This window comes from Lepidothrix coronata, unplaced genomic scaffold (genome assembly GCF_001604755.1).
Source record: "Lepidothrix coronata isolate B3197 unplaced genomic scaffold, Lepidothrix_coronata-1.0 Scaffold138, whole genome shotgun sequence".
NCBI lineage: Eukaryota > Metazoa > Chordata > Aves > Passeriformes > Pipridae > Lepidothrix > Lepidothrix coronata.
In genome coordinates this window covers 387487-405536 of record NW_016690318.1, presented here as the reverse complement: position 1 = coordinate 405536, position 18050 = coordinate 387487, and the positions used below count along the sequence as shown (strand labels likewise).

The 18050-nt window shown below is 39.5% G+C and overlaps 1 protein-coding gene across 1 annotated transcript; it reads left to right on the top strand.

Moving 5' to 3' along the window:
* Positions 1-13019: 13019 nt before the first annotated feature.
* Positions 13020-16619, top strand: GJD2 (gap junction protein delta 2). Its single transcript, XM_017827374.1, has 2 exons — positions 13020-13311; positions 13902-16619. Exons 1-2 carry the CDS (start codon positions 13241-13243, stop codon positions 14743-14745), a joined length of 915 nt encoding a protein of 304 aa, XP_017682863.1. The 5' UTR covers positions 13020-13240; the 3' UTR covers positions 14746-16619.
* The last annotated feature ends 1431 nt before the right edge of the window (positions 16620-18050 follow it).

Sequence of the window (18050 nt, the reverse complement as noted above, 5' to 3'; positions counted from 1 at the left end):
CCACTCCTTCCTCCTCAGGGGGAGGACTCCTCACACTCTTTCCCTTCTCCAACATGAGGTCCCTCCCATGAGCTGCAGGGGAAGTGCCTTCCTCATTATGGTCTACACCATGAGCTGTGGGGGAATCTCTGCTCTGGCACCTGGAGTACCTCTTTCCCTTCCTTCTTCACTGACCTTGGTATCTGCAGAGTTGTTGTTTACATATTGTCATTTCCCTCTTCTACTGCTGTTTTACATGCTTTTTTCCATTTCTTAACTACGTTATCCCAGAAGTGCTACCACCATCACTGACGGGCTCAGCCTTGACCTGTGGTAGGTCTGTCCTGGAGCCGCCTGGCATTGGCTCTGAAGGACATGGGCGAAGTTTCTGGCAGCTTCTCACAGAAGCCACCCCTGTAGGTCCCCACTACCAAAGCCTTGCCATGCAAACCCAGTAGGCATGCTCCATGCAAACCTGATACATATTCTCAATAAAAGGCTGGAGATTTATGTGTTAAAAACAAGTATATACCTCTGAATATACTTTCTGACTTCTGAGAAAATTATTTTCATAATAAATATCAAATCTAAAAAATATTTTTTTGTGCTCTTAAGTAAGAATGCAATAATACTCAGTCACAGAAGACCACTTAGAGTTAGGGTCATGTACTACTTTAACTTTTCTGTCAAGGTTTCTGTGTTGTGATTTGTTTTCCTTATTTACACATTCAATTAGCTAGAAATAAAAATATTTTAATAGGATAATTATAGCCATTGTAGTAGTGTGCTTGATTTGTTCCAGAGGCAGCTGTGATAGATTATACTACCTCTGCAGGATAATCATTATTGCCCTGTGATGCAAGTATGTTGGTATTTCCTAGTTCTGGAAAGATTGTTTTTCCCTGCTGCCATAGAAAAGAACAATTAAATATCTTTTTTTCAATTCTTTTGGTATATTCACTTGATATATTTCTCTGACCAATTCTCCCAGTGGAAAGAATGCATAGCTCTTATTTATGATGCCAAAACCAATGTCTTGTTTTACATTGTATTTTTTTCCCGACACCAACCTTCTCCAAAACTGAAGAAAACCACATTATTGAAAAGAGTTAATCACCAGAAAAGAAACATTATAAAAGCAGAAACTCAGACCCTTCTCCCTGTTTGAGGATGCTTCTATGATTCTGGTGCAGGTAGGAGGCTTGCCGTGCAATTTAGTTTATTTTGTTGGCCTCATTGTCTTTCAGAGTGAAACATGCTGCATTAAGTGTATTTTCCATTCAACAGGAGCTCTGCCCACACCCTGTGTATGACTCATCCACCTGTCTAGTTGGTGTTCTTTGGGTTAATTGATTTATCTTTGAGCTCATGTTTTCTCTCATGCCTTGTTTGCCTTTGTGGCAGTCATATTTGGATTTCACACATATATTTTTGCTGTGCATAGTTCCTTCAAGCCCAAGGAACAGTTTGCTCTGACATTTCAGGTAACATGACATTGAACTTTGATAACTAGTTAGTGTAATTAAATAAAATATGCTTCACAAATACTTTTTAAAACCCTGTGGGATTGGCTGTCATTTTTTTCTCTCCCTCCATTGTACTAGCTTTCCTACAAGCCTTTTCTCTTTATAATACAGTTTCTGTCCCCAAGGCTGATTCTCCACTCTAAGAAAATAGATCAAATAATGAAATATATCAAAAACCACTAATGAAACAAATCAGATCAATAATTTATCCATACTTTTTTGACATACTACTGATTGAAATATTTTTTTAAACAGATCAAGCCTTTAAGCGCTTATCAGCAAATATTTGAATCCCCTTGCCTGTTTTTTGTCTGCTAAAACTATAGAATGGATATACTCATACAGTGAAACCCAGGGCTGGAAATTGACTGATTTTTATTTCTCAAGATCAGAAGAGGTTTGGTTTTCAAAAAACACTGGAGAGCTGCATCTCAACATGACGCCTTGAAACTCCCATCTGGAAATGCTCTGTGTGTAATTTTAATCTGTTTTAAGCATGCAAAAATCTTTACTGAATCTAAAGTGTAGTAACCCTGGTCCTTCTGGCTTTTTGATTTGCTGTAATCCCTCTTTTCTTTTTAGGCAAGAGGAAGTCTCTAGGATGAGACAAGTCCTTCACAGATCTGCTCTTAGAAGTTTCCACCAGGAAGAATGTGTTTCATCATGCCTCTGTGCTGAAAAAGGAAAATGACAGTAAATCAGAATGGAGAAAGGGAGGATTACTGTCCTGTGTCAGGAGGTATGACCTGTATATGGATTTGAATACAGCCTGAGTGAGTCTGTCATGAAGAATTTCTGTGCAAAATGGAAATACTCTGCAAAGGGTGATTGAAGAAAATAAAATGGTGCATTTTTTTTTATTATGTTCCTGGCAGATACAGACACATACAAATGTAAGAGATGCTGAAAATAAAAACCCAGAAAACGCAGGTAAAACCTGATGCAGTATTTGCAATACATCTTAGTAACTGATAAAAAACAACAGTTTGTAAAAAACTATAAAATATTTACCCATTTGCACGTAAATGTAAACATAGGGTATCATCCACACTCTTGTTGCAGCCTTTGCAGTTCAACTGACAAACATTTTAAATGGCAGATTCTATAGTTCAGGCTCTGTTGTAGGTATTTAGCCTCACAAGAGGTGAGTAATGGAGCCTTTCAGTTTCCCTTGATCAGCAAGATATAGAGCTGGGCAAGCACTAGTGGGAAAAGTACCCAGGGATGAGTCAAACAGCTGCTTGGCACTACTGATAATGTGAGCCAGCCTGCCCACACCAGGCCCACAGCTCCTGGGAATGTTTTAAAGAAGATGTGGATAGGGTAATGGAAGGTACATCTTTCCATGCTGTTTCCCACTTGTAGGACAGACACTGCCTTGAATTAATAAAGTCACAGGGCAAGGTACCATGACAAATTTTCTTTTCTTTTTTTTCCCTCTAAATCACTGATAGCTTAGTTAAGTTTATCACAGGAAAACAGTCCACACTGACTTACAGAAAAGTGTGAAAGAGGTTGCAAACACTATAAAGCAGAATTTCTATATCTAAAATACCAAGTAAATATCTGATTAAAATGAGGACAGATTTGCATAAGATGTGCGAATCAAGGTCACCCTTGAGCAACTCTGACCTGTGCGAGAAATTATGTGGGTTTCACCATTATCTAGAAAAATAAACTCTAACTTCAAATACCATAGCAACATTACACATAATGCTGATTTGTCTTTTTCTTAAAAACACAGAAATAATTCACACACATTTGCAGCTGTCCTACAATGTTTTATGAATGATTGAATTTTTCTTTTTCTACTGTTGCATTGCAAATTCCTGCAGCATAGTAGAAAATACAGTGTCTCTAATGAATTCTCGAAATAAAGTTATGAATTGATTATTTCAGAACGTGAAAATTTTTTGCAAAATTTACAGGTAACCATTTCAATTTTCTCTGGGATAAAAGAAATTGATAATCTGAATTTGATTTTGCTCCATTTTGAAATGGAAAGATTAAAAAAAAATTAATGAAATGGTCATCCTGGAGATCTTTTTCTTTAGGAAAGATTAACTAAAGTTGTTATGAAAACAAAGCTTGTTGCACAGCACTGAGCAGATGCTGTTTGTTAGTAACAGTTGTGGAACTCACAATAATGCCAGTTTAAATCACCACCTGCAAAATTACAGATGTGCGTGATTGGAATTGTTCTGTAAGACTGTTCTGGGTCTATAAATTTGTAATTTCCAATAAAAGTGTGTAGAACTATAGAATAGATTAAAGATTCTAGACTAAAAAATAAATACTATTGAATATTTATAAAACTTAAATTCATTTGAAGATTATTTTTAAAAAATATTTAATGAACTCCACAAAATATGTCAGATTCTTCTCTCAAATCCATGACTCTATATTCTTTATCCACATGCACTAATGTCACTGAAAAACTGAAACTCAGTAGATTTTACCCAGGATATTACCTGGGACAAAGTCTAAAATCTTGTGAAATTTAAATATATTTTCCCCACACAAACCATTTAAATCTCATCAGTAATCTTATAGAAGAAGATTCCTAGAAAATAGGAATTCCTATTAAATTCTCTATTAACTATTTTTTCGAATGTCTTTTTTCCAGTCTGTGATGCAAATGGACTTTAATTATAAAACCCCCTGAAAACGGACAATATTTGACCGCTTCCTCCACCACGCTACCATCACCTTTCTCTCCAGCTTGGAACTGGCATTACCCCATCGCTTCCTCTGCCACTCCTACTCAACCAGAAGGGACCCCTTCTTCTCGGAAAAAACTCCCTTCCTCCTGCTCCCAGCAATGGTGTGAAGTGGTATAAAATAACCTCCAGGTCCTAGCCATGCCCCGTCCTGGCTACTGCAAAAATTATCCCTGTCCTAGCTGAAACTAGGACATTATCCACCCCTTATTCTGTACCATCTGTGTCATGCCCAGATCCTACACCTTTCTCTCTCTCTCTCTAAATATATAAATACACACAACCTCTAAGATGTCTGAATTCATTTAGTCCATGACTGTAGAGAGAGAGAGAGAGAGAGATACACACACACATTTTTTCCATAGTCAGTGGCGGTCCCTCCAAGATGTCTGCTGAGTTCATTTAGCCCATTTAGTCCATGACTATGGGTTCTATACATCCTAGATATCTTCCAGGAAGGCTGGTGTGCTGTTGGGTGGTTGTAAGATGCATCAGGAGTTCATGGCTGGTATATCTGGAACAGTCCATCCTCATTGTTCATGGTAGTTATGGCATACAGTGTCAATCAGTGCCAATCATCAATCAGTACTATACAATTCAACGTTACAGACTGTTCTCACTCAAAATCAAAACCCCTTGAGGTACACATCATGTTTCCCCATCCCTCTGCATTACCCATCAAGTGCGTCCAGGTCCTCGAGCAAAAACAATCCCACAGATGGGTTTTCATTTGCTTGAGACAGGACTAATCCAAACTGTCTTCCCTAACACATTCCTCATGTGCACCATGGGGACTTTATCCCCAGTACACGGAGGTTTTGATTGGGCAGGGCCAGCTCAATTGGTTGGGTCTCTAGTGTTAATTAATGAGGTGGCCTTTAGTAAATGTAGATCCCAATGTTTGAAGGTCCCACCATCCATTACTTTCAATGTGGTTTTTAACAATCCGTTGTACCATTCAATTTTCCCAGAGTCTAGTGCACAGTAGCAAATAGGATATACCCACTCAGTACTGTGCTCCCTGCCCCAGGTGTCTATGAGGCTACTTTTGAAATGAGTTCTGTTGTCTGACAATTCTCTCTGGGGTGCCATGTCGCCACAGGACTTGATTTTCAAGGCCCAGAGTGGTGTTCTGGGCAGTGGTGTGAAGCATGGGGCACTTCTCCAGGCATCCAGTAGTTGTTTCCACCATTTACAGCAGGTAACACTTGCCTTGGTGGGTTTGGGGCACTGTGATGTAATCAATCTGCTAGGCCTCCCAATATTTATATTTTGACCATCATCCACCATACCACAGAGGCTTTACCTGCTTGGCCTGCTTGATTGCAGTGCATGTTTCACAGTTATGGATAGTGTCCATGGGTAAGTCCATCCCTCAATCGTGAGCCCATCTGTATGTTGAATCTCTTCCCTGATGACCTCAGGTATCATGGACCCACTGAGCCAGAAATAACTCACCCTTATGTTGCCAGTCCAAATCCACCTGAGACACTTTAATCCGGGCAGCTCGATCCACCTGTGTGTTGTTGTGATGTTCTTCAGTAGCCTGATTCTTGGGTATGTGTACATCTACATGACACACTTTTATAACTAACTTCTCTGCCTGGGCAGTGATGTCTTGCCACAATTCAGCAGCCCAGATGGATTTCCCCCAGTGCTGCCAATTGGCCTTTTTCTATTGGTCCAGCCAACCCCCACAGAGTATCTGCCACCATTCACAAGTCAGTGTAGAGGTAGAGTTCAGGCCATTTCTCTCATTCAGTGATATCTTAAACCAGCTGGATGGCTTTCAGCTCTGCAACCTGACTTGATCCACCTTGTCTGTCAAAAGCTTCTGCAACCCACCGCGTAGGACTTCCCCGCCAGGACACACATGCATAAATACATACATTTGCACACTGATGTGTATGCCTCATATATCTGTACAGGAATTAATATCAAATATATTTCACTAATTCTAACTGCAACTGTAGAATCTTTGAATGACAGAGGGATAAAAACCTTCTTACTGAGCTCCCGCTTTTCACTGCAGTTCACTGACATAGTTTACTTTCAAATCAATCACTTGACTGCCCTAGTTATTTCAAGGGATTGTTTCAGCCTGGCCTCTGAAGGGAAGCTTTAATGTAATGTGAATTCCCTTCTGTGACTGGTGAGATGGGGAGGGAGAGGACAAGAGTGAGGGGCACCAGGAATACTGAAGACATATGGTGGTGTAACAATCAACACAAAGGAAAACAGCTCTGCTGTAAATCACTTCACTGAACTGAAAGCAGCTGGGAGTACAGAGATTCAGCATTTGGTAGAAGACAAATGTAGGCAAGACATAGATAAGCAATAGGTCTAAAAAAAGTGCTTGATGCTTGATATAATGCATTCATGCTTATATACTGAAGCATGATTTCTCATAATTTTTTTCCATATGCAATAGGAGAAGCATCAAAATGCTGCTAAGAGTTCCAATACAGAGGACTCTTTTCTTATTATTTGATCTTATTTTTTTGTTGCTCTGGGTATTTTGGAGCACTCACTAAATTTCTCATAACTTGTATTCTGCCATTATAATTTTTAAGATATTCTGGTGCAAATAAGATCTTCAAGGCTTTTAAATTCTGACTCAACTAAAGCCAATGGGAATTACCATTAGTATAATGAAAATTTACTACCATGGCATGGAGATATTATGATATAAATTACAATTTTTTAAAGGTATTATTATAATTAAATTTAATTATATTTCTTCTGATGACAGTTTGTAACTACTTTTGATTTGTAAGGAAAATAGAAAATAAGGTTTGCCAAACTGAGTCTCACAATATTCTGTTTTGATTCTGGCATAGTGGCTGTATAATTGGTTGGTATTTTACCATAATGGCCTAATCAGTTATATAGTAATACATATATTTTGTAATATGTATCTTTGAAAGAATAGACTCTAGGAATAAAATAATTTGTTCAACAGTGAAAGATCATTTTCACTTCCATATTAAATTAATTGTTATATTAGTATGTACCTATTTATTTGCATTCTTACAATGTGCACTAAATCTGATTATACTGAAATCCTTTGTATTCTTTCATGTCCAAGGTATTTTTGAAAGGCTTTTTCTTTAGTGAATATGGAACCTTAAAGTAGACTGCAATGGGAATCCATGTAAGATTTGCTCACAAATTTACACTTAAGCAATTATAGTCCATGAAGCTGCATTAATGGATGCTTTAGCACAATGTGAGTGCACTTTGAGACTAGTGAAAGTTAGAAGGGAAAATCAAGAGACTGGCAGCGGATGATCTGGCCACTGGAATATTTTAATTCTTTTGTATTTCTTTCCAGAGCCTGTCAATTCATAAGGATTTGATTCAACGAAATTTTCCTTCCTCTAGCTACAGCCTATCTGCAGAGAAATCTGAGTTTACTCTCAGGAGTTTTCAAGAAGTATGAACCCTGTTGCACTAGGAGCTGTATATATACTAGAAGTATAAGCAATTGTAATTGAGTATAAAAGTCCAAATTATTTCCTAGAAAATTAATTTGAGCTGTTAATTTGTGCATAAGAAGATCCCTGTGGACAGCTGACAGGACCTCCATAAAACCTGGGTGATGTTTTCTGTCAGGGAATAAAATATTCTGTAACTAGAAAAGTATGATACTTAAAATTTGTTTCTAGTTAAAGCACTTACATTTACATATGTTCAGAAGATTGTGGAATATTTACTTAGTACCTGCCCCCCTCATGAATATTTCCTATGTAATTCCCTCCCTTGCAAGAATAGTTATGGAAATTCAACATGACTTATGAGCTCTCACTTTAAAAGCTCATGACTATTCATAGTTTATTCCTTCTTTACTATCACATTCATTGTTTTCCTGATTAAATCTCCATTTATAGCAATCTTCATTTGTAGATATGGACCTTTGATGCATAATAGAGTCTTAGTTTGAGTATTAGGGTGAATGTTTTGTCTTCTCATGCATAACAGAAAGCCCTGAGTTCTGTGCATTCAACATCTTCCTACTGTCAAGCATGAAGTGTAAAAATGCAGGCTATATTCTGTCCTTACAACGAGGACAACAAGCTTGCCTCACTATTGACAACTTTGAAACAAACACTGTTGATCAGATGGGAAGAGTGTGCTACCTATTTCTTGGCACTAAAACGCAGGTTCTTGCAATGTTGGTTTCTCTTGTGAAGGACTGAGGTCATTAGTACATCTAGATCTTGTACCTTTTGGGAAGTCATTACTTTTCAAACTGCAGAAAAAATAAACTTTTGGTATTGTGATACATTAAAGTTGTCTTTTGAGGGAATTTCATTTGAGAAAAAGACACAGAGAGGGATTTCTTATTAAGAACTACATATAGCAGTTAACAGCAGATAGAATTGTACTCATACAGTGGAGAGAGAATGTATGTACAAATGCTCATTTCAGTGAGAGAGAAAGTGTAGGTAGAAGCAGATGACCTAGATGATTTTATGAATAAAAGATTTAATCTGATGCAATCATTTCATTAATACACACATGGCACCAAATGAAAACAGAGCATAGCAGATGGCTTTGAGAGGTCTTAAAAAGGCATTTTCAGTTTAGTAGCTAATGACTTAGATTTCATGGACTACCCCAAATACTATCAGAAATGAAGCATTTGTGGTAACTGTCTTCCAAAGGAAGTTCTACTGCTTTATGAAAATAATACTGAAAAATCTCTCTTTCGTGACACTAGCTAGAAAATGCAGTCACAAAGCAGATATGGGGCAACCTGATTTTTTCACAAAAACTACTGAAAGAAAAATCCATAATTTTCTTTATTAATAGCTTGCATATTTTTAATTAAAACTCTTTCTTTGCTTTCATTTTGCTACAATTGGTGAAAACAGTGGTTTGCAATATAATAATGAAATACAGTCATTTGTCATGCAATTTTAGAATCTAAATAAGACATTTATTTGCTGCAATTATGGATCCATTGCAAACAATTGCAAAAAAAAGATCATTGAGGAAGACTGTTGGGATAGTACTAACAATTTATTAGATTTATTTTAAGATAAAATATTTGGAATAAATTTATAATGAATGTATAACTTTAAAAGGAGATAATAAGTGGGGAAGGCTTGTGTAAGATCTGTGTTGTGCTTTTACATCAGTAAACCTCGTAATAGAAAGAAATGAAGCAGGAGAACACTGTTATTCAGCACACTGTCCGACAGTAGGTATGGCACTAGCCATGTGACTACTTCATCCTGCCCGAGTCATGTCATCCACGTCCAGGTTGCAGGGGGTCTGACAGACTAGCCAAATGTGTCAGCTCTGCTCCCAGTCTGTTCTGCTCCATACTGGAGGAATGTGCAGCCTGAAAGATTTGATTGCTCTCCAGACCTTTTACAAAACCAGATCAGGGCAAAAGGGCTGGATTTCTTAGAGAGAATCTGGCCTACAGCTTCTTACAGACAGATTAACCTCAGTTTGGCTTCAAACTGAGGACACATACAGTCTCATTCTTCAGACCTAATCCAAGATCAACTTAGTCTATATTATTTCATCAGAAATTAATATTGCAGCACTGGCAATTTTGAACACATGCAGACTGAATTTTCTTTTTGCAAAGCTTGTTTGAGATCCTGTTAGGAATGACTGAGTTTACCCTGAATTTTGATTGTGTAAAAATACTCATTCTCTTTGGATGCAAAGCAAGAGAAACAAAAATACACCCTACCGGACAAAAGCCTATATGTGGAATAGGAAGTTGATTTTTTTTTTCCTTAGTATGCAACAGATAAAAGTATTGAACAGGCTTGGCCCTGTTGCAAGCTGTTATTGCTTCTTCATCAGCAAACGGTTCTTTGTAAGCTTTGCAAGCAGTAGACATAAAGCTTTCATAAACCTGAATGCTTGTGAATGAAATGGATTCATGGTTTTCTAATCCAAATACCATACACTGTGCAATATACATCCACAGCTTCCTCAGCAGCCTGCTGCTCTGCAAATCCTGGCTTTACCATAGGCTGAGGCATTCAGGGGAATGGTGTAAAAACTAAGATGAACCTCTAGAAGCTGAAAATCTTATGCCTACAACTTACAGTCGTGACTATACATCGTTTGAGCACTTTGTGATTTAGACAACTTGTCATATAAGTCCACAGGTTGCTGTTATACTTGTAATGGATAATGGAAGTGCAACTAATTACATCCTTCATACATCTTTCACTATTGTGTTAAACACTCAGAGAACATCATGTTGATTCTGATTACTTCTATTTTGACAGCAAGTCAGGCCTCAAATTAAGGACAGAAAGTCGTAGCTTCAGAAATCATACACATGAGTTTGAGATGTAACAAACTCCTTTGAGTTTTCCAGCCACTTAAAATCAATGTTGGCATTGTGAAAGAGACACTCACTGAAATGACTTTTTTTTCCCAAACTCACCAGAGTCTGAAGCTCTGTAAACTTTCTCAAATCTAAGACCAAGTATACCGTATCTGAATACGACTGGGGGAATCGCATATGAGGATACTGTTAAGAAAGGAGAGGTCAGGTATTTCAGAATGAGAAGCACCTCTTCAGAATGAGAAGACCTGCAAGTGAAGGTCTGAAAGTATTTATCTTTAAACCATAATTAAATCAAAAGTAATTTAATAACAATATTTATATGTTTGTAGCATTCATTTACAATATTTCACCTCCTTATCTTCACAACTGGGTTGTCAGTAGCACAGTAAACACTGACTAACTGTTCATTAATAGACCAGTGTTTGATACGATCAGAATGTAATTCCTTTTCATTTACTGGTCTTAAAAGTTCAGATAAATGGGTTTTCTTTCCCAGTGCTAGGGTACCATTTTCCTTGTAGAAATTCTCTTATTTTTCTATGGACCGAAATCTTCTCTCTTCAGTAACTTCAGTCATGGGCTTTCCCTCTCTGTTTGGTTTGCTAAGTAGGATTATCATCATTAGCTTCTTAGCATATTGTCTGCCCTCTCTCCTTCTACAAATGCATTACTGCTTCCCTTACTGCTTTGATTTCTCTTTTTTTCCAGATCCATTTTCAAACAAATACTTTGGATCCATATGAGGCACTCAGTTGTCAGGGCACTTGATAGATACCACAGTCCTCTTAAACCAAACCAAACCAAACCAGACCAAACCAAACCAAACCAAACCAAACCAAACCAAACCGCAACCTCTTCTTTTTAGTTTTTGTGTTGCTGCAGCAGCAAGTTTTAGAAACTATACACAAAAAGCAAATGCATGAATGGTGAGAACTGGCTTTCAAGAAGAATGCAGTCATATTTTAAAGAAAAAAGTGATTATTCAGTCTTCCCAGTAATTCCTAACAGTGTGGAAAGGAAACACTCCAGATTATTGAATGCTTCTTCACAGACTCTTGATTGGGAGAGAAGAAAAGACTACCAATGTCTGTGCAGAGGCATTCACTGATCTTTTCCTATTTGATACTTTCCTATTTTAAAGATTTGGGGATCCAATCTGGCAACTGACCCAATATCATGTGAAACAGGGACCATCTCCTTAGTCAAATGAAAAGACAACAAACCTTTGCGTGTCTAAAGTGTACAGATGCCCTCTTGCACAGATGAAACACGGTTCCATCTATTCAGAAAACATTTAACACCTTTGATATAACATGAGATTGCTTCATGAGAGAGCTTCAAAGAAAAAAAGGGACTAAACCATTTACAATAGCCTGTGCAGTTCTACTTTAGAAAGGTTGATTTTACTGAGTTTGACAGTAAGAGTATTATGATAAGACTGACAAGAAATTTTCCTACATTGTTTTTTAATGAGATTGAATATATTTTATGCTTCTTCACCAGAGAACTCAATTCCAGTTGGTGCCAATATTTTTTGTGGAAATGTTTGGTGATGTCTATAAGGGTATCTGTAAAAAGAAAAAAGTATTTTAAGCACAGTATAGTAGTTTATGGGAATAAAATATGTGGACTGATTACAAGAGATTTATTCAAGATACTTTTTTCTTGTACTGTTTAGAGATGCTTTCTGTGAAGGTTTGGTGTTTTTCCTAGCATAAATACAATCATCTCAATCTCAGAATTCTCTGAAATGGCTATATATGAGTTTCATTTCTACATAGTGATTCTTATAACTGTATTCAGGGGAGAAAGAAGACTCAGTTGTAAGTCCAATATCTTCCAAGGGTCAGCAGTTCTAACAGGTAAGGTTACTGCTGTATGACACCGCTGTTTTGATCCCTGGGAGAGAGGCAAAGCCCAGCAACCCCTGGGGACCCCCCGGCCAGGTGCCCGTGGCTGGAGGGGCCACGGTGTCACACTCCCGCCCTAGAGCATCGTTTCTAACCAGCAGCCGAGGGCAGCGCCAGGCGCTGGCGGGGCTGAGCTCCCGAGCGGAGCGCTGGGTGTGCCGGCGGGCGGGGGCGGCGGGGCAGCTGGGGCCCGGCCGGGTTGCTCCGGCAAGGAGGCTCTGGGTTGCACAATGAGCCTCGTGCCTGCTGGGGCAGATCTTCCTCCGCCCTCTCTCTTCCTCCTCCGTTAATTTATTTCATTTATTTTTATTGCATTTATTTATTTGTATTCACTGGAATAATAAAAATGAGAAAATCCGAGCACTGCTTTTGGCTGCTCTCCAATAACCTGTCAGTGACGCAAGCGGAGACTACTTAAAGGCAGATTAGAGGCAGCAAGATATTAAAGCCAACCTTCCTCCCTCCACGCCGCCGGTCCGCCCGCCGCGCCGAGCCACGAGCCGAGCGGGCCGGGCCGGGCCGGTGGCGGCCGCCGAGTGGCCCCGAGCCGAGCCCAGCCGAGCCGAGCCCAGCCGGGAATCCTCGGCAGGACTGCTGCCTCCAGCCGCACTCCCGCCACCGGACTGCGGGAGGTGGAGAAACTGCCTGTTTTCCCTCCCTCTGAAAAAAAAAAAAAAAAAAAAGCCACCAACCCAAAATAGGAGGGGTGAAAAAAAGAAGGCAGAAGTGAAGAGATCCCCTCCGTTTGCCAAAGTCTTTGTCTCCGGATGAACAGCGATGGGGGAATGGACTATTCTAGAGAGGCTACTGGAAGCTGCCGTGCAGCAGCATTCTACTATGATAGGGAGGTAAGGGTTGCGGGAGCGGTACGGGGGAACCGCGGGGATCCCCTTCTGTCCGGGCGTACCGGCCGGCGGTCGGCGGGGAGCGGTGGGTCCCGGCCGTGCCGTGCCCTTCGGCCGGGCTCTTGCGGGGTGTTCCTGGAGCGCCCGTGTGTGTGCAGTGGTGTGTGGGGGGGTGGTATGCGGCACAGGGCGCCGAGGCGCGGGGACATCGCAAACGCCGCCGTCCTTGTCCGCGAGGAGCCAAGGGGCAGCGGATGGTCAGTGCGGAGACCCTACTGACATCGGGATCCCGCTGCCACCCCGACCCCGTGCCCCTCCCGGCCGTTCTCTCGGGGCCCCCACGGCTCGTGTGATCGCTTGTTCTCTAAGGGGCCGGGCGGGGGGCAGCGCTGACCGCTGCCCGGGGTCTTTGGCGCCCGGCCACGCCGAGATGATGCCGCGCAGGCTGCGCGCCCCAGTGCTGAAGCGGGGCCGGGCGCGGGTGCTGGTGCCGGTCGGTGGCAGGGCCGGGGCCGCGGCGCAGGGCCCGGTCAGCACTGGACAGCTCCCGGCCGCGCGGCGGCGGCGCGCACTGACCGGCTTCTCTGTTGCAGGATCCTGCTGACCGTGGTGGTGATCTTCAGAATTCTCATTGTGGCCATTGTAGGGGAGACGGTGTACGATGACGAGCAAACGATGTTTGTCTGTAACACGCTGCAGCCAGGCTGCAACCAGGCTTGTTACGACCAGGCTTTCCCCATTTCTCACATAAGGTATTGGGTGTTCCAGATCATCATGGTGTGCACTCCCAGCCTATGCTTTATAACGTACTCCGTTCACCAGTCTGCTAAACAAAGGGAACGGAGGTACTCCACTGTCTTCCTTACCTTGGAAAGGGACCAGGATTCAATGAAGCGTGAGGACAGTAAGAAAATCAAGAACACTATTGTCAATGGGGTGCTGCAGAACACTGAGAACTCCACCAAAGAGGCAGAACCAGACTGCTTAGAAGTGAAGGAAATCCCCAATCCTGCTATCAGAACTACTAAGTCAAAGATGAGGAGGCAAGAAGGCATTTCTCGATTTTATATCATCCAAGTGGTCTTTCGAAATGCCCTAGAGATTGGATTCTTAGTGGGACAGTATTTTCTGTATGGATTCAATGTCCCTTCCATGTACGAATGTGACAGATATCCTTGCATTAAAGAAGTAGAGTGCTATGTCTCTAGACCCACTGAGAAGACTGTATTCTTGGTGTTCATGTTTGCTGTCAGTGGGATTTGTGTGGTGCTTAATTTGGCAGAACTGAACCATTTGGGCTGGAGAAAGATCAAAATGGCAGTGAGAGGAGTACAGGCAAAAAGGAAATCCATATACGAAATCAGAAATAAGGACCTGCCAAGAATGAGCATGCCTAACTTTGGCAGGACTCAGTCAAGTGACTCAGCTTATGTGTGAGGCTGTGACAGAACTGAAGCATTGTGCCAGGTGGAACAGACCCAGATACCATTAGAGAAAGGTACATTGCTTAGGCAAGCATTTTATCAATCCACCAAGAAAGCCATTAAGGTATTGGATCTGCACTTACTGAACTAGCTGCAAAATGCAGCACTATGTAAAAGACTGAAAAAACAGCTATAAAACCATGCTTGATCTAGCCTTACAGCACAGTTACTACTATTCCTACTTTTCTTTCTAATGATTGGGTGTTATCTGTCAGTGAAACAGCTTTTTGGTTGTCATTAGGATGTTTACAGTTTGAATTGTCTGACTAATTGTTGTAAATGCGTAGAATGTTCATATCAAAACTCTGCAAGGATACTCTATATGGGGTGGGATGGGGTGGGATGCAATGTGCAGACATAAGCATGTTTTAAAGGAGGGTAAGCACACTGTAAGGAAACCTAACCACAGCTCAGTCAGGATATCTGCGTTCACGTATCTCACAGATGTCTTATATTATTTCGTTTGTCTAAATCACAGACTTTATTCCTGGTGTGTATTACTAGCTATTTCCTATCATGGTTTGTGCATCAATTAGTTATGCTAAACAATAAATGCTGAATATAATTTTACCATTTTTTGTTTGCCTGTCCACACACACACACCAGAGACCTTAATCATCTTAATTAGTTGTGATCTGCAAAGTTTATCAGTACATTTTAACTGATTCCCTAATATGTGCATGAATAAGATGGAGTTGGTTCATGCTAGCCACGTTATGTATTTACCTACAATCACCTATGATGACATACATACCAAAGGAAGAGAGTTCATTGCGTTTAACTGTGAATATATCACCTTCTCTCTGCTCTTATTTAATACAAGTGCCATACTTGAAACATCTAACTCTGTATTTAGTCAAAAGGTTGTCTTGGGATACCAGCTTGAGTAAAATGATTTTATACTCCCCTTTTTTTATTTTATGCTATTTGTTTAGTCATTGCAATGGTAAAAAGCAGCTGAACTATCTATTGATAAATAAAGTACTTGCCTTTTTTTTTTTTTGTAAGCCAGAGAGATTTGTTCTTCTGTATTCTTGTATACAAGTGTAAAAAATATACAGGGTCAAAATAATTAACTTACAACAATTATTCTTCAGGGTTCAAAATGTCTTGTTGGTATTCTAAACTCCAAGTGACAAAACCTGGGAAATCTGGACTATTTTTTATGTCTGTTTTCCTCCTTAAGCAAGCTTCCTCTGTCTTTAAATCCTGATCCAAAGCCCACTGACACCAACAGCCTTCCTTCTGCTGACACTAAGGGCAACACAGTTGGCTGCCAAGGTCACTCTAGGAATAGCCAGAATACATTTACCTATAGATGAAACAATTGCAGTTTTTAATCAGGGAATCCAGATATCAACCTCAGCTTTTCTGCCTTACAGCTGGTTTAAAAAATATACTGTTCGTGTCCCATCAGCTTACTGGTAAGCCACTGGGGCAGTCACAAACGAATCTCTGTTAACAACAATCATTTCAGTAGAGGATACTAAGTTTTACTTAAAGAACTTTTAATTTTTTTTTTAATTCCTATTAAATTCAATGGAAAATATTCCTCTGGCAACAGTAGGAGTTGGATCAGGACTAAAAAAAAAACATACAAGTGCATTTCTAACTAAATAGTATCTGCCCTTTAAAGAAAAGGGCCAAAATGGTGCTGGAAAATTTAGGGGTACTTTATAACATAGAAGGAGACATGGGCTCCGAGTCACAAATGGCCTTTTGATTGTATTTTATTTCAAGCCTGAAAATGGATTTTATTGTATATTGGCTTGGAGATAATGCATATAAATCTTTTCCTCTTGGCTTACAATAAACACCTTAACATTCCATTCTTGTGGTTTGCCAGCATTGTCACTTTAAAAAATGTTGATTAATTCTTAGATAGTCTATCCATTATCACATTCATCTATGGTCTTTTGTCTTCCACTGTGAAACATGAGAGGACTTTGAGATGTATCATGGTTTTAAAGATTTTAAAAATATTTTTCCTTATATATAAAATTAAGAGTTTTCCCTATTTGATTACAGAAACCTTTAAAGATGGATTTATCAAATGATTCTTTGTGATAAAAACGCACACTGATATTGCTAGATGACTGCATGCTCACTGGAAAACTGCATGTTATTTTTAGAAGGACAACATGGCAGCTAAAATCTCCATCTGCAAAATAACAAGCTTCTGAAGATTATTATTTGACACACAAATTCAAGTCTGATTTTCATTTTTCAGAGTCCCGGGATAGTTTTCAAAATCTCTTTTTGAACAGAAAGGAAAAATATTTTTTGACAATCGTAGGCATTTCTTTAATGTCAAAGAAATGGGAGATTGTGTGCAAAGAGCTTCATCCAATGCAAATTAAAGTTGAAACAACAAAACTCATACTGAATTCACCGGGCTTTGATTCATATTTGGCATAATTTCCTGTTAGACAGAAGCCCTAATGTAATTTTTTTCCAGTGACTGCATAGCAGTGTTCAGTCAAACTCAAGTGAAGGGCATGTCTTGAAAGCTGTAAGATTTTAATACCTTAAAATTCTTTAGGTAAAATTTAGAAAGTATCTGTTTATATTAGTCAATGCAAATGACTGAGTTAATTTAATTATTTTTATGTAGTTGCACATTTGTATTCTTCAGAATTATCTGATGAGAAATATATCAGGAAATATAGATGCTAATTTAATCAACAGGATCAGTGATAAAGTAGGTGAAGACTTATATTTTGAGCAACAGAAATGTCATTCTACATATTTGGAATATCGTTTTCCCCATTTTAGAGGAGAAATGAAATGGTGTCAAGAGATCAGTTGTTCTAACCTTCCTTTTAAATTGTTCTTTTTCATTTCTTACCAACCACTCATGGACAAGGGAAATATAACAAACACTTTTTTTGTCAATGTATGTGAGAGTCATATGATTAATGCTAATGGACTGTTTGCATGAAAGCTGACTATTCATTTACAGAATAAATGCTTTAAAATTGTCACAGCAATGGAAAAGTGTGTTAACTGAACAGCACTGAGTGAACACGAAGTTGAAGGGCACATTACTGGCTACTTAGGTCTTGCTCCTGCCTTAGTGAAATAAATTGTCTCACCTTCGACATCTGTAAGAATCAGGCATTAAATATGAAAATTGAGTTAATGTTTGGTTTGTTTGTTGTATAAATTGCTTTGCTCTTGTAGACAATATTATGTGCCATCATTTGGGCAAACATGAAAATTATGTTCACTAAGCTTTTATGGAAAACTGCAATAGAA

What these genes read in the sequence shown, in the direction of transcription:
- GJD2 (XM_017827374.1), top strand. Translation starts at nt 13,241, where the DNA reads ATGGGGGAATGGACTATTCTAGAGAGGCTACTGGAAGCTGCCGTGCAG. An exon ending in CATTCTACTATGATAGGGAG is followed by an intron (nt 13,312 to 13,901) that starts GTAAGGGTTGCG and finishes TCTCTGTTGCAG; the next exon opens with GATCCTGCTGACCGTGGTGG.